The following is a 16859-nucleotide window of genomic DNA, read 5'->3' on the forward strand; positions in this document are numbered from 1 at the left end:
AGAAACACTGATTTGCGTCGTCATAAGTTGTCAAAAACTTTCTCTTCAAAATAAAGCGCAATATTGATAAATTCCCACGAAGATTATAATGTCAAGTATATGAAGATTGTAGAATCAAGTGTATGAATGCGTAAGATATATATAGAAAGAACAGGGCAGGTTGTTCAAAGCATGTTTAGGCTAACCCAGGATTAAGGGGTATTTAGTATTTTCAGTTTTGAACTTTTCATTTTGGTGTTCTGTTTATATTTTCTGATGTCCTCTAGTTTTCACGAGTTTTGACGTCGATTAATCTCAAACTCTACAAAACATAAGCAATAAAAACTTTTTTATACAAGAGAGATTGAACTCTTGATTAAATTCTAATCCTGGGTTAGTGTTTATCGGTTTTTGAACAACCTGAATTCGCAGGATTAATGTTTATTTATAGCTTAAGTTTTAGAATTCTGATTCATTAAAGTTTAAAATTTCTCAGGGTGTTTTAGAATTTTTAGGTGTTAGAATTCTGTTTTATAACTCTGATTACGTTTGAAGTTTAAAATTTCTCGTGGTGTCAAAGTTTTCCCTCACAGTGATTCTGAAGTTTATATTCCAGTCAAATTTTATACCTTCTTGTAGAATATGTATTATTTATTTATGGGTCTATATAAATGCCATATTTTTTTCATGTTTTCATTACCCAGGTTCACAGTGAAAATGTGTCATCTTTTCTGAATGGTCACGTGATTAAGCTTGGCTTGACTTGTCGTCCATCTAATGGCGAACCTTGTTTGATTTTTAAACTAAACGGATCTGTTAGCTGTAAGTTGAAATCACTTTATGTTGTTTTGTTTGTTGGTTTTTGAGTTATTCAAGAACAAAAATTTGTTAGAATTTTAGCGGCTTGTCTGTCACTTTTCACTAAATGATGCGCCAACCAGGACGGACAAGCCAGGAGCGGGGGAACCCGCACACCAGCAGCGGAGAGCGGGGGGGGCACGACGCCCCCCCCCCCCCCGCCCCCGGCAGCGGCCGGACGCACGCACTTAAAGGCCTTTATTTACTTAATGAGTTAGTTTTTTACTTAGCTAGAGACAAACGTAAAAAGTTAAGTTTTCATTTTATAATTCTTACTCACTGCACTGTCAATTTTTAGGCTAGTTATTTATATCTAGGGTACGTAAAATAAAATCCTTAATCAACCTAAATTTCCCAACTTCCTTTGCAAGGCCTCTTGCACGTGCATTACATACACGCAGCTTGCTTTGCAACGCAAGATTGCGAGATGGGTTGGACTGGATGAAAACATTCTATTTTAGGAGCTATTTGCACAATAGTTGCAACGTACATTAAACATCTGTGATTCAATCGTGCAAGTTATCTCGCAAGGGTGTAGGGTACAACGGAACATGGCCATTAACTTTTTAGGAACATGAAAACAAAAGAAAAATAAAACTGGGAACACGTACACGGGAACAAAAGCATATTCTATTGAACAAGGGAAACGCAAAATAGAAGAAATACTGCTAGGGAACACTGGCACACGGGGAAAATTTTGTTGGGGACAAGGGAACATGGACCTCCCTGGGAGGTCCTCAAGGGTCTTTCTTTTGGAAATGGCCGTAGAACCTTCCACTCGTTTGCAGCATAAGTAATCCGCAGCATTAATTTGTTTGACCCGCAGGTCCATTTAATCAGAAAGAGGCAAGGTCTTCCACGGTATCATCCTCGCTACATTGGACACCAAGCGCGTCCTACCAAGAAATTCAGACCACATCTACCCCTTCATATAAGCCACCTCAAACTCACAGCTTGCCATTAGTATTGGAATCCTCTTCATATACACCAACCCGAAGTGTCAGCCTTTCATCTATCACACCTGTGCTGCAAGAAACTCCTTCATTTAAGCCAACTCAAACTGTACTCGTATCATCCACGCCTGTATTCCAAGGGGCTGCGACAATATCTAATGAGAGATTATCATTAATTGCATCTCTTTCCGCGACCACAATTTCTCAACCGCAAACCAGAAGTACTTTTATTCAATCTACGCCGACTCTTGGCGACAAAGAACTTTCAATACTGCGCGGAAAAACGGAAACAAACCAGTTTGCGCCTTCACCACGAATGACTTCAGACTCCGTTCTACTATCGACTAATACTACAACAGCATTTAATTCGGTTTTTGCCAAGGAGAGTATTGGAATGAATAATACAACTTCATTTGACGGGAATCAGCAGCCCATGATAGATAAGGTATGGTTTTACTTAATGTTTTGTTCAATATTTCATTAATTTACTGATTTTATAACCGGCGTTCTGAAATTGTGTTACTGAGGGTTTCGTGACAAAATCTTGTCGTTTATTTAAATCTTACCGCATGATCTCTCAGATATTAATGATATTTATAATAATTTCTATGTTTATAAAACGTGCTTTCTGATTGGATCTTACCGACAAGACCCTACCGTGGGGCTATTTTAAAAAAAGAAATAAAAAAGCCGCTTGTATTTAAAAATATACGATGCAAACACTCGCGTTAGTTTTGTAAAACTCGAAAATTTGTGCCAACATTCGCCAAACATTCAGGTTTTTGTAGATTTAAACGTTCTTGTATCTCCAAAACGCATGGTCGTTTTCGCGTTTTAGCAGGTCAAATAAAAACGAAAACGTGCTTTCCGTTTCGTAAAAATATCATATGCGATATTTATAAAAGTTTGGTTATATATCCCGCGTTCTTACTGGATAGCGCGCAGGCATAAATTTTGTTAAAGCAATAGTAAACGTTCGCTTTATGCTACGCTTGCATATAAATCTGCGTTACTTGAAGAAAACATGAGCCGAGGGAATAGTATGGGAGAACTTGAAATTCGTAGTGTAAACCGGGCCGTCGTCTCTGCTTCAAGTTCACACACTGAAACTTTCTAGTTCTCCGGCAAAATTCCAAATCGTTGTCGACTTTTTTGGCCCTCAAGCAATCAATGGTCTAAAAGTTGAAAGGTTTTTATCAAATCGCACTTATTCCACTGTACTTTTGGATGAACGACCAGATTGGCGAGGCAAAGTGATGGCGTTATGCAAATTCAAGGTTGGTTCTCATATGATCGCCCCAATCGTTTCTACCCATTGAATGTTTGCAAATACTGAGACGATCGTAGGCGATGGAAGCGATTGAAAGCGATCGGGGATTCTCATATGACCGTACCGATCGCCTGGTATGAGCGAAGACCTACGAAACACAATCGTTTTAGCCCTAGATCCAACCCAATGGAGCCTTCAATGAAAGAGCAAAACTTGACTTTCTATCTTTTCAGTTATTACAGTTTAACGGAGAACTTGCAGTTTTATGGCGAAGAAGGGAAAAAAGATGCCAGAAGGATAAAAGACGGGCGATCCAAGCGATCGTGATTTTCCCAATCGCCGAAGACGTTAGCGATCGTCTGTGTCAGTGTTCTTATATAATCATATAATCGCCCCGATCGCAAGAAAACTGTTTGAAGTGACAGAGGCGATAGAAACGATCGGGGCGATTGTACTAGAACCAGGCTTAAGGGCTTATTCTACATCTGACAAAAGGTCTGCATTTATTTTGTCATTCTTTCAGATGAGTCCTAACATGAGCCGGCTCATGCTGACAGCGGTAATCCCAGGAATCATGGCAGGCATATTCATCATCCTTGTTTCACTAATGTTGTGTGTCCTTGCCCGACGAATGGGTCACTTGATGTAAGCATTTGATCGTTTTCTTCTCTTCTGTGGCTTGTTCTTAGCAAAAACGATTGTAACCTTGCAATTTTTCTGTTATTCTTTACAGACGTGTTGGAGCCGACAGAGGGAAGACGAAGAAGGTTTGTTTATTTATAAAGACAAATAATTGCTGTTTTATTTTATTGATCTCCCTCGTCAATCAATCAATCAATCAATCAATCAATCAATCAATCAATCAATCAATCAATCAATCAATTTTTATTTACGTCATGCGTAGGACGAGGTTCCCTCACTGTCAGCAGGGGAAAACGATGAGGCTACTACTTTTCAAAAGCGTTCGAAGACGATCTGTGTAGGGTTATTTTGTTAGATTGGAAGAGTTACCAGTATGCTGTTTAGCAAATAAGAATTGAGAGTGGGATGAAATTCTTGCATACACAGACAGCAAATTACATTATTATATGTAAAGAGCTCATTTGATAAAGAGTTTGTTACAGATCTTGGTAAAGCTATTTATCAAGGGCGTTAGAGCTAGTTTACGTTCTAAAGTCCACGGGATATTCCTTACTTTACATAACAGCCTAGCTGATCTGGCTGATGGGGAACACAGCATATAACGGGTACATGTACGTTTGCAGCCGGGTTGCATTGGGGGTAAAAGAAATTAAGACCTCGTAAACGAAATTGCACAGAAACCTTCAGAAATCGCAAATAAGAGATGTCGAATTTCCTTTACCAGTACCAGTTGGAAATTACCATTTAGTTATCAAACCTTTCTCAAAACTCGTGTATTTCTGAGTTTTTTTTTCTGAAAATCCCCTTTGGAGAGGTTCAGTAAAGTATGTTTGGGTAGTAGAAAGTGTACGCTTATTTTTGACAGCAAAGTTTGAAGGAATGATTGAAATAAAATAAAAAAAAGTAATAAAATAAATGGGAAACAGGGACTCCACTAGGTGGCCCCGATCCCACGATCCAGATCGAAGGAAGGAAGGGGGTGGAGGGAGGAAACCGGAGAACCCGGAGAAAAACCCCGGAGCAAGGACGAGAACCAACAACAAACTCAACCCACAGGACCGGGCCGGAACGAACCCGGGCCACAGGGGGAGGCGAGCGCCTCACCACGCGCCATCCCTGCTCCCCATTGAAGAAGAGTTGCTGCTAAAGTAAATTATAATATTTCTCTTTATTCTCTTTTAGACGGAGTGCGATCGTTCAGTGAGGTAAGCCAGGGTTATTCTTACGCGCAAAGTAATTAATAGTAATATTATTTATTTTTATCATGTTTAACCATGATGGAACCATAATGAATTGTGTACCAATCATAGTATGATTGTTGCAGTTTAAGTTGATTTGTGACTTTTGTTTTTATTCGATAACTTATTTACCCTCTCTTCTTTAACTGCCCGGTCTCGCAGAGAAACGTTAAAAAATCAGCACATGAAGAGACAAGAGCGCTCATTACGCAGATTAACAAAACACTCGTCTATACCGCTTTTATTTTCTCTAACTCTCTCGTGTACGCCCTCTTCACTCGTTGCGTTTTTAAAACAGAACAAAGCATGTTTTTATATTTGTAACTGCTCATCTTAGGACCACACCTAAAGTAAAATTTAGGTCAATTGCATATTACTTTAGGAGCAGCAAGACATCTTTTCGCTCGCTCACACACCCCTTATTCACTATATGCTCGTTGCTCACTCCCATACTTATTTATTCTTTCTCTTGTTCCCCTACTCGCTTACTAACTCGCTCGCTTACTCATCACTCAACTCGCTTACATTGTCGCCCGTTCACTTACTCACAATTAAATCACCTTTCTCCAGGAAGCCACCATTCATGAGAGTGAAGAAAATCTTTCTGTTTACGAATTGGTTGAAAGAGGAAATCCTTCGGGTGTAAATGAAAATCAGCCATCGGGTAAGAACTGTTTTTTTTATCTTTTAAAAATAAAAGCGTAGCTGACCTTTATTCCTGCGTTTCACCCAATCAATGATTGGGTATCAGGCAATGGTATATGAGCTCATATACCATTGACCAAAGTCAATATATGGTAGCCAATACGCGTCAACGAAAACAGGCTGGGGAGCATCAAATATTGCAATTATACAAAGCGCGGGGAATCTTCTGTGGGCGTTTCCCGGGCTTCATAATTTTAATTATTTCATCCCAAGCTTTTCTTCTCCATTGCAAATACTGCTAAAGAATTACATATCCCAATCCGTTTCAATTTTTGCTATCTTTTTGCTCAATTACGTGCTCCTGCATTCAGTGAGTTAAATAATCCTTTACTGTTGTAAAAGGTTATTTTATATAGTTAAACGGATTTGATGTGTCAATTCCCTAATGCCTTAGTTTTGCTAAAATCCCTGACATAAATGATACTGAACGTTTCCTCTGCCTAGTTGCAAATCCAGTGTATCACAGAGATGAACAGATTGTGTTCCATGACCCTCCAAAAAATGTAAAAACGCCTGATGGTACGGAAGCAATATACGCTGAGCCATTCGGACATATTGGTGGTAAAAAGACCCAGAGTACTGCCTTAACACCTCTGGATAACGCTCCTGGATATCAGAACCTCTTGGGGACAAAGTTAGAAAGTGGTGAGATAAATGAACGTTTCTATGTTATTTCTCCTAACCAAATCAATACAGAACTTCGAGTATTTAAAATTGGACAAAATTTTGTACCAAAATTATTTACATTTTATCGCAAACTTCTGTGTTACTGTTTCACGTATCTTATCAAAAGAAATCATTTCTAACAACACCAAAAATTGAAAACACATTTCGAAGTTCCACTGAATTCCGCCGAATATCGCTTGAAGACGACTTTACAAAATAGATACACGTGAGATTTTACCTATAGTTTACATGGTTCTTGTGAACTTTGAAATTCATTTTCTCAGACTCTGATAAGAAATTGTTGTTTGTGTTATCACGGATAATTACTTATATCTATAGCTTTTAAAAAGGGTAGAAAATAACGCAATAGGATTTTTAGTTATTCTAGTACTCGATTTTTGTCCAACTAAAGTTAATATTTGAAATGAATATATGAAATTCATATATTAGTTGTACTGCGGATATACATTTTAAGCAAATGAAAGATCATCGCAGTAATGTACTCAACTTAAGCAGTTAAGAAAAGCAAGCCTGAAAAAAAATCAAGCTTGAACGGGAATCGAACCCATGACCTCTGCGATACTAGTGCAGCGCTCTCACCAACTGAGCTATGAAGCCAACTGGGAGCGGGTCACTTGTGAGTTCGTAATATACCCGTGAATGGAGAAGATATGAAATGAATATATGAAAAATTAATATTATTGGTTTTTCTGATGGATTCCGTCTTAATATTTCAAACTTGGATCTGAAGGATTCTAGCAATTTAGAAATCGAAAAATAACAGCATAGTGCTGTATTTTGGTAGAGAAGCCATATCTTTGAAGAACATGGATGATTTCCGACCATCTCCGAAGGCATACGAAGTGTTTCGAAGATTTTCGGAGCGAGGGTAATCAAACACGTTGCCAGTTTTTGAGTGATTTGTTGAAGATATTGAGCGCGCATTTTTTGTAAAAATTGTAAAGCTAGCGCTTGAGGTGATAACTTAAATTTGAATGAAATGCAATCTTAGTTTCAATTCGTCAATACTTGCTTTCTGAGCATTAAAGAACTCCAAAAAAGTAAAAAAAAAAATGAATAACTGGAAAGGCATAGGCAATGGTTTGCTACGAGCTGCTAAAACTCCTTAGTTTTGAATATAAATATTCACAATATAATTATTTTTATTCTTTTAATATCATACCAGTGGAATATGCATCAAGATACTCCGTCCCTCAAGCCGAGTCCTTACAAGTTCCCTCTCACGATGGTCTGGATCAAGCTATGCAAAATGGGCCCAATACTTGTACGAGCGAGCCATCATCAAATACTGGAGAGACCCTTCCAAATATGGAGCGCAAGGAGAAATACGCGCTGAGGGACATTTTAGTCGAGGACTTGGACATTGAAACGTGCGAAGCTTCTGAGGACCTCTTTGAAGAAATGTGCGTGCGCCCGTCGTTTCTTGTTGAGGAGAAAACAATCCCTGAGCGACAAGACTGCGGTGCATGTAATAATATTCCTGAAAACGCTATTACGGTAGATCCCTGTTCAACGACTAAGTTGAACGAGAGACCTCAAACATCTAAACGACAGATCGAGACCCTGGAAAGACATCCATGTACTGTAAACGAAATGTCTATAGCGAGGAAAGCTAAAGCTGGATCTTTAGAGAAATTTAAGACTTTCTTTAAGCTGACTCTTTAGTCTTGGTGACCAGCTTAAAATTGTAACGAGCTGTGAAGCTTTGGACCCTTAAAAGGTACCGGAATCTATTTTTGTGGGAGTGGCTCAAATTCCTTGCCCTCAAGAGGTACCAATTCTTAAACAGAACACTAAATGATATTTTTAACGTTTTTGATATAACTTTAACGATGGTCATTTTGGATTTAAAATCCCCAAACAGTATCAAAACAGTTTCTCCCTAGACACTAACCATCGATATCACCCACTTGATAGATAGATAAGATAACTTTATTTTACATGGTTAGAACACTTAGCTAAAAGCTAGTTTCCAGGTTCACCATGAAAATACATTAAATAATTGTAAAAATCCTAAAAGTGCTAAAAATGAAAATACAATTAATACTTATAATTTAAGAATTCTAAATAATTAAAAAAAAAAAAATTAAATGCAAAGAAACTCTTCCTTTGTAGGTAAATTGTATATAAGACAGTCAGACCAAATTTTAATCCTTGACGAAAAGTTTGGATGTGTAGTTCTAAGATAATCATTTCAGAATTTAAACAAACCAGAACTAAAACCTTTGTGACGAGTGCGGGGTTAACCCCTACGATTTCTACAAGTCCCACTTTTCTATAGGCTCGATTTCCGCCGCATTCTCGAGTCCGGTCTTCCCTGCTTTGTTCCTCCCCGTTTCCCGAACAGCGGCTGGCTATAGATTAGGTCCCACAAGATCTCTGCACATGCAAGGTCCCATTACAATATCCGCTTGCGGTGTCAGCAGTTATGTTCCATTATTAAAAACGATTACACTTCATCCTTTAATAAAAAATTGCAGTCATGACGTATGTTTGTTTTTATGTTTGCTTAGTATTAATATTAACTGGCTCTCTAATAAACGGTCTAGACGCAGTCAGCGCTTGCAACCACTACCCATACCCCATACGTGGGGACTAAAACCTTTTTATACGGGAAGGCTTCCCGCCGAGGTTACAAACCCCTATACTTTTATATACCGTCTTAGACAGAAGAAGGGAATCGTTTCGAATGCCTTTGATAGAAAATGATATCCCTTTTACATACCTACAGAAGGGATACTGCATTTCTTTTCTTAATTTACTCTTGAATAATGTCTTAAAATGCTTAGATGAATCGACCGTTAGGTAGGTCTGTAAGAGATATTCTGAAAGCCCCGGGCCTTATAAATGCCTGAACGACATATTTCCCTACTCTTTATACTCCAACTCGTGAAACCCCTACCCTTTTATATTCCTTAAGTCTGAAAAAGGTACCCCTTTCGGACGGAGCCTCCCCGTATATAGTCCATTGTAGGGAGTATCCCCCGGCTCCGGCTTCCCCTTCTCCCCAATAATTATACAGAGCAGCAATCGAACCAGTCCACCGATTTGTTCAAAGGGTGGATAACACTATCCACCGGATAAATCACCAGCTAGTGGATAAGTGTTGACAAAACATATTGCGCGATCCACTGGATAGAAAATCATTCCAATCTCCGTTGTTATTAAAGGAGCAACGCGCCAGTTTTTTCAAGATGGGTTGTCCTTGACGTAGCCCCTCTAAGCATTATGGAGAATTTATTTGAAAGTCAAATTACCAGCTCCCTTCATTATTATTCATGTATCATCTTCACCTTTGCACGCGGTAACTGTCGAGTGAAGGGAAAGCACAGTTTTCGTTTATGCTTCGAAAATATTCTCTAAACAACCTGTTCTGGTGTCAAAAATGCCTGGTTTAAACAGCCAAAAAAATAACTTGGTCTTGCTGGGCGAGGAAGGTTAATGAACAGGTAGTAAATGAACTTATCGGCACAAGAGATGAATACTTTGATGCACAACGTCTACAGTTATAAGGTGAGTCACCGTAGTTTTCTAGAATGTTTACTTCTCTATGCGTGCTGGTGAAAGGTATTGATTAGTATTTTTAATAACGCACATAAATGTGAATGGTTGTGTCAGATAATTCCAATATTGGCTTGCTCTCTTCCACTTGCACTAAAGTTAAAGTTTTCGCTTGTGTATACGTCGTTCTCATGAATAAATAAACATGACTGAAAATTGATTAGAGTGAGATGTACATGATTCCGTCTTTTGGACTTTATTTGAATCGAATTGTTACATTTAATTGAAATTATGCATTACTTGGTTGGTGCTAAAATTTGTAATAAAAAATCAGAGGAAAATTGTTCTCCCAAATTAATTTAACGTAAAGGTTTGTGTTCGATATTTGGGAGAATTTTTTTAACGAGAGGAATATGGTACGTTTTTACGGTAGTTCAGGAATTTGACGATACTCTTTATATTTGCAGTCATCGTGATGGCTTGAGCAGTTGAGCAAATTGTCTGCCACATGTGTGGAACAAACAGAAAACCATAAGGTAATCAACCGTTATTGTTTATAATAGCTTATAGCAAGGGGGAGGAGGGTGGGGGCACATTATCTGAAGGATTAGTGTTCGACATTTTGGAGAATAATTTTTTCAGATAGAAAACGGCTTATGGGCGTATGTTTTCAGAAATTTGAGGCAGCAGTTTCAGAAAATTGAGTACACTTTTTACATTTTTTTTTCAGTTGTATGGAAGATGTCACTCTTCACTCTTGATGCTTTAAGCAAATTGTCTTCTGACCAGGTGTACATACATGGAACAAGCAAAGGAAAGGTAAGAAAGACATTGTTAGTTTTATTTCATTACGGGAAAGTAATTGCTTCCTATCGAAAAGGGTTGTGTTCGATATTTGGGGCCGGAATAACATTTCTTATTTACGAGACAGTGGGATACGTACCCTGTCCCCTTTCATGGGGAACCTCTACACCCGGAATGCTTGTCGGAAAATTTGAATTAAACCCTAAAGGAAATCAATCTAGGTACGATGTATTTTGCTAAAGGAGACCAATCTGGGCGTAAGCTTAAGCTTTTTTGGGCCACTCAAAGAAATCATTTTTCATTCCTGACTTGTCTAGACCGCCAACACAGTATGACGGCATTTATTATTTCTTCACATGCAATCCGAGACGTGACTGTGATGGTAAAAACTGTTGGACTGAATACCCAAAGTGAGCCCGTAAAATGTTATTTACACCCCTAAGCGAGGCGACGAGCATACCTCCCCTTTCCAATGGGGGTCCATCCCCCTCCAGGGGCGGGGCGGGGGGGGGGGTGTTGACGTAGCGTTAGTAAACGAATGTACAGTTTCAGAAATTTAACGATACTATTTTTATTCTCAGTTGTATGGAAGGTGCCACTTTACATCATCCTCTTGACGCCTCTTTCAGATTGTCTACCACAACTACGGAACAAGAACAAAACCACAAGGTAATAAATTTTGCATTATTGCAAATAAAAATACTAATGTTAAGTGGTACGCCCATACACTGTAGATTCCTACTTGACGCGTTCCCTTTTTCTGCTAGTGAAACATCATCTTAGCAATGTAGTATAATGGAATTTTTGGTCCTTAATAGACTAAGGGAGACATAGTTTTTTTTGTTTTTGTTTCTTGGGTAGGTGGGGAGTGGGGTCTAATTAAGAAGCTGCAATTTGTCAGGAACGGACTCCTGAGTTTGTGACTAATCGACTAATTTGTTCATACTTCGATTGATGCCCTAATGATATAATATGTAAAAACAGCAACTAATTGGGCTTTCATAATTAACTTAGAAGTAAATATACCATTTTAAATATCAAGAACAGAGAGCCTAGGATAGCAGGGTTTTTTTTGCATCTAATTTTGTTATATTTCAGTGGGGTCTTATTGAGCTTTGTTTCTTTCTTTTTTGGGGAAGGGAGTCGGGATTGTATTGTACCTTAGATTAAGGGAGTACCTAAGCACCTTCTTTTGGATGTGAAGGCATATTTTGAAGGAAGTGCTTCAACAGCATCTTACACCTAGCACCTAAATGTGACAAAAAACCTTCGTTCTACAAGATGTTTCCTCCCGAAATACCAAAGAATTTTTTTAAAGATATTTCCAAATTCCAAAAATCGCCAGGTAGATATCAATTGTCACGTTTCTTTTATAACCCAGTGAGGCCGGAAGTTTGCATTTAAATCTAAACTTTTTTACTTAATATGTCTCCTCAGATATATGAAGGACTGAGCTTTGGACAAAGAATTTGATGGAAAGATGACATTAGTTGGATGATAACATCAATAGGTAAGTTTTATTTATTTTATATATATGTTCTTTATTTTAAAATGTAGAGCAGTATAAATTTAAATAAGATTGTATGAGCGGAACGTGAATTTCGAAATGTCAACAGTAACCATTTTCAAAAAGCAGATCTTAACATTTCTTTTGAGAACAAAACGATATAAATGTTTTGCTTAAAATCAAGCTACGATTGTTCCTTTTTGTCAACTGAAAGATACGTTTTTGGAAGTTTTAAAAGCCTTTTTGAATTTTTTAGACTTCTTTTGAAAATTTAAAGCGCTTTTTTGGAACTGAACACGTCTGTTTTCATGTTTTTGGACGCCTATTAGCTTATTTGATGCTTTTTAAACCTTATAGACACACGTTTTGAAACCTGCTTTTACCTTTGCAAAATTCTGTGTTTGATCATTCACGTTTATGGTCACGCCTTTTTGGGATTATATAGTGCCCTTTTTAATAGGACACTCGTGCGGCTCTTTTTGAAAGCTGTATAGTAGGCGCTTTCTCTGAAAATTCATAGATGTCTTCGTAAAAATATTACACGCTTTTAAAAAATGCAGACGCCTTTTCTGAATTTTGTTAGACGTCTTTTATAAATTTTGTAACAGGCTTTTTGAATTTTGTAGAAACTTTTCTCTTGCATGTATTTACTTATTGTAAAACTCTTCTGGGCACGAAATAAAAGATTGTTGTTGTTGTTTTCATGTCGTACTTTTTATGTTTGTAAAGCTCATTTTGGAATTTAAAGCTGCCTCTAATTGATAAAAGTTGCTACGGAAGCAATGAAATTGTCGCACTGACGGACATCAGTTTGACAACCGATTAAGCAAATTCATCAAAATCGTACACATGCACACGTTCTTACTTTGAAAAGAGCTCTTATCGCAGCATATAGAAGTTTCTCTTTCTTGTCTCTAAAAAGTTTTTTTTTCAGTGTAACTTGATAAGAGGATTTAATTTTCTGATAGAAAATTTGTTTTTTTTTTAATAAAAAGCTCGTCCAATGTATTCTTGATGTCAAATTTATACTTTACGGAGATCAGATGTCATCATTGTTAAGATTTTCTGCATTCTGAAAGACACTCAACGCCTGCTTTGTTCCCTGTTTTTGAAGTTCCGTGTTTCCGTAGCGTTTTTGTTTATTTTGGGCATGGTCAATGTCATCTTATATATCGACCGTTTCATGATAAAATATGTCGGATTAAATACCGGCGAACAGGCACAAACAGAATCTTGTACGGGTAAAACCTAAGTTTAGAAGGGGTGGGAGGAGAGGGAAGGGGGCGTTAGAAAGTACCCACGTTGATTTCAAGCTCATGTTGTTGGACGTTTTTTATGTCGATATTTGTTCTCGTAACTTGTCGTTTCCTTTTTTCTCAATGCGATTTTCTGAACTCTGAAAAAAGCTCAAGCAAACAGGTTAGACATGACTACAGGTTTCCAACAAATCAACAGCTGTCAAATTGTTACGTGAAAAACGTTTGGATGATATCGATCCAGAGTTTATAGATTTTGAATAGCTGACTTCATGAAAAGTTTTCCTGTAAATACACTGTCGTTTATGTTTTGTTTAGTTCACATTAAAAATGGTCCATTTAACCGTCAAAAAGTCTTGTGTATGCCATTCCCGGGGGGGGAACTCTCATATGAAAGGGACGGGAATGCTCTTCATCTCACTTAGGGGTGTCTTACCTAGGGCGTTCAGAACAAAACACCAATATTTTTCTTTTAAGATTGCACGCCAAGAAGTTAAGAACGGCGTCATAATGTGTTGACGGCGGTCTAGACCAACTGATCAGGCTTTAAAATATATTTTTGGGGGAGGAAATGAAACCCCCAAATTCCCTGGTTTAAGTAAAAAGTTCCAACAAGCATCCCCGCCCCTTTCATATGGGAGGCCCCCTCGGGCGGTATGCTTTTTGATTTCAACATATTTACAAAAACTATTTTAACTCATTTGTATGAAGAACATGAGAAATATGATATTAGCTTTGCAGGGTTGCGCAAGTACGTTTTAAAAAATATTTCATTATACTGAGCCTTTGCACACTGATATGGTGAAATAAAAGGACATTTTGTTAGATTTCGCTTTAAAACTCTTTAGATCTCATTTCTAATGACCTGATTATTAGCTGAAAATCTAAAATAGCATAAAAAGCCGTTTTTATGACAGAAACCTGTGTTTCCGGGAAAACTTAAATTTAAAAATTATTTATTTCCAAAATGAAGAACTGAATTTATGCCAGAATTTGCATAGAAATAATATTTCTAATTCCTAAATGAAATAAAGGAATAGCTCAGTAAGAATAAATGATTAGAGTTCAGAGTTCTGATTAGGTCAGATAAAATGCAAGAATTTTGAAAAAGTTTGAGTGTTCTCACGACCGATTTTTTTCATTTGACGATTTGGAACTGATCATTGTCTTTTCTCGTTTACGCCAAAAGCAAGAATTTATGACATAAATATTCAGTGCGCAAGATTACTGCAGTAATGCAAAGGCATGCTGTAACCCTGTTAAAGCCTATTTTTTGCATAATCGCCATCTCTCACTGGAGTTACTCAGATTTAGGTAACTAGGGAGCATATTTTAAAAAACGGCGCAACTTGGAAAAAAACGACAGTTTTTTCACGTTTGTTGTTCGTAATTCGGCCTTAATCTTCCCCAGTCACGACCGTTTATGTTTATTTTTGGTTTATTATTACCCCTTTGGTGTTTTGCTACATTAGAAAAGCATTACTATAATTTCCTTCAATTACAAAGCAATTTTGTGGATCAAAATATTGTGCCATGGCTCTATTATGCAATTATTACGTCGACGCTTTGGGGGAGGGGAGGAATTTAGAACAATTTTCGTTTTACCTTGAAAATGTGTTTCCGTTCTGTAGAGTTGTCTTCAAATTTACGCGCCAATAGTTGAACAGATAAGTTTGTTTCAGTGTTGGAATTTTTTGTTGTGTCCCCATATGATGGTTATCTTAATGTATCGTCCCATGGACCAATCAAAATCAGGTGAAATTTCCGCGACGTCAAGATAATAGCGCGTCTTAGCTCACGTGGCCGGCATCTATACAAATTTATTGGAACAAAAGGAAGCGCTTACATACGAAAAGACTTCAAATCCCACACGATTGGCTTGGTACATAAATATGGCCACCGTTTCATTGTTTTGGAACACCAATATGGCCGCCGTGACGTCATATGAAAATGCTCTATATTTTCGCTTTGCGTTTGCTAGACCAAAACTCACGCGCGTTTGTTTTCGTCCGTTGAACCAATCACGTGCTCCGTTCTTTTGTTGTTTGCGTTCCGTTAGGGCCCAATCATTTTAAGGTCAAATAAATATCGCTTTATAAAGAGTTTAACTTGCATCGTTATAAAAAGAGTTTCACAATTATACAGATGTGTTTCAGTGTTTCTGTACTATCTTACAGATATGGAAAGGCAGCGTTCAATTCGGCAAAATAGAAAAAAAAAAACGCTCAGAATTAGCAGTCTTGCTCCTCATTCCATGTTGTTGTTTTCGACGGAAGAGTGTCAAATATGTATATTGTATGCAAAGCCATTGTTCTGCTAATCAAACTTTTTGTATGGAGATATTCTCGTTTCCTTTTAGAGGATAATAAAAGAGATATTTGTTCCTTTCCGGTCCGGAAGCTAGGCAAAATTTGAATATTGCTGTCTCAAAGTCCTAAAAAAATGTTATTGAAATTTTGCAAATGGGCGGTGTTAAATACATTAAGCACATGGTTTTTGACGTTAATTTATTTTTTTTCTCCACCTTAATTATGCACGTGAATGTGTTCAGTTTTGTCATGAGAGGTTAAGCATGACGTTTCGGCAAACGGAACGGAAAAAGTTTTGTTTTTTTGTTTTTTTTTTTTTGTTTTTTTTTGTTTTTAAGTAAAAAAAAAAAAAAAAAATTTTGGTCAACTCAACAACGAAAGACGCGGCTGGAAACAAAACAAATCAAAGACAAGACGAGAGACGCAAATTTCATTCAAGTTAAAACTGAGCTTATACAATCTTTCTATATTCAGTATTCTTGTCTTGAATTGGACATTATTTTAATTTTTTAACAACGCCTGGATTAAGCTTGCTTTAAAAGCGATGTTGACATCTCATAATTTTCTTGAAGGTGATGACAAAACTATTTGCGTATCTACGCAAATAATTATTCTTTCAGTTATAAGCGCTTAGCTTTAAAATTCGAGCTGCCATCAATATGTTGAAAATATCTTAAGACATCTTAAACCTAGTAAACTTGCAACTAGTAAAGCTTCGAAGATTTAAGTGCGATAAAATTTGTGATATTCAGAATTAAGTTGTCAGAAGAAAACAACGGAATTATAGCGTCTAAAAGTATGCAATTGTTTTGAATATTTCTCACAGGTTTTATAAAAAATCTCTCTGAAAATACATAAACTGCCTTCGCCAGGAATTATAATAACAAAATTTGAAAAGTGTTTCCCCGCCTTTTACTTTCAAGCGACTGACTCTTCGAGTCTTAGCATTTAAAGAAAATGTTTGTTTACACTTGATTGTAGCTTCAAAACTTCATGTTTTCGCTTTTATGTAGTGTCAATTACAGATATTTTGAAACGTATTTACTTGTTGTAGGTTTTTGTGATTCTTTATTCATGTTCCGTTGTTATTTCTTTCTTTCAGTGCCAGAGGTTGCTCTTCAGCAAGAGTTCAAGAGAATCAATCATGGAG

The 16859-nt window shown here is 37.3% G+C and overlaps 1 protein-coding gene across 1 annotated transcript; it reads left to right on the forward strand.

The window, feature by feature from the left end:
- Positions 1–1999: 1999 nt before the first annotated feature.
- LOC144628107 (uncharacterized) lies at positions 2000–8044 on the forward strand. Its single transcript, XM_078486166.1, has 7 exons — positions 2000–2235; positions 3584–3705; positions 3794–3831; positions 4891–4907; positions 5511–5604; positions 6090–6290; positions 7498–8044. Exons 1-7 carry the CDS (start codon positions 2107–2109, stop codon positions 7995–7997), a joined length of 1101 nt encoding a protein of 366 aa, XP_078342292.1. The 5' UTR covers positions 2000–2106; the 3' UTR covers positions 7998–8044.
- Positions 8045–16859: the final 8815 nt, after the last annotated feature.

This window comes from Oculina patagonica, chromosome 10 (assembly GCF_052425735.1).
Source record: "Oculina patagonica isolate OP01 chromosome 10, crgOcupat, whole genome shotgun sequence".
Classification (NCBI taxonomy): Eukaryota; Metazoa; Cnidaria; class Anthozoa; order Scleractinia; family Oculinidae; genus Oculina; species Oculina patagonica.

What these genes read in the sequence shown, in the direction of transcription:
- LOC144628107 (XM_078486166.1), top strand. Translation starts at nt 2,107, where the DNA reads ATGACTTCAGACTCCGTTCTACTATCGACTAATACTACAACAGCATTT. An exon ending in AGCAGCCCATGATAGATAAG is followed by an intron (nt 2,236 to 3,583) that starts GTATGGTTTTAC and finishes TCATTCTTTCAG; the next exon opens with ATGAGTCCTAACATGAGCCG. An exon ending in AAATGAAAATCAGCCATCGG is followed by an intron (nt 5,605 to 6,089) that starts GTAAGAACTGTT and finishes TCCTCTGCCTAG; the next exon opens with TTGCAAATCCAGTGTATCAC.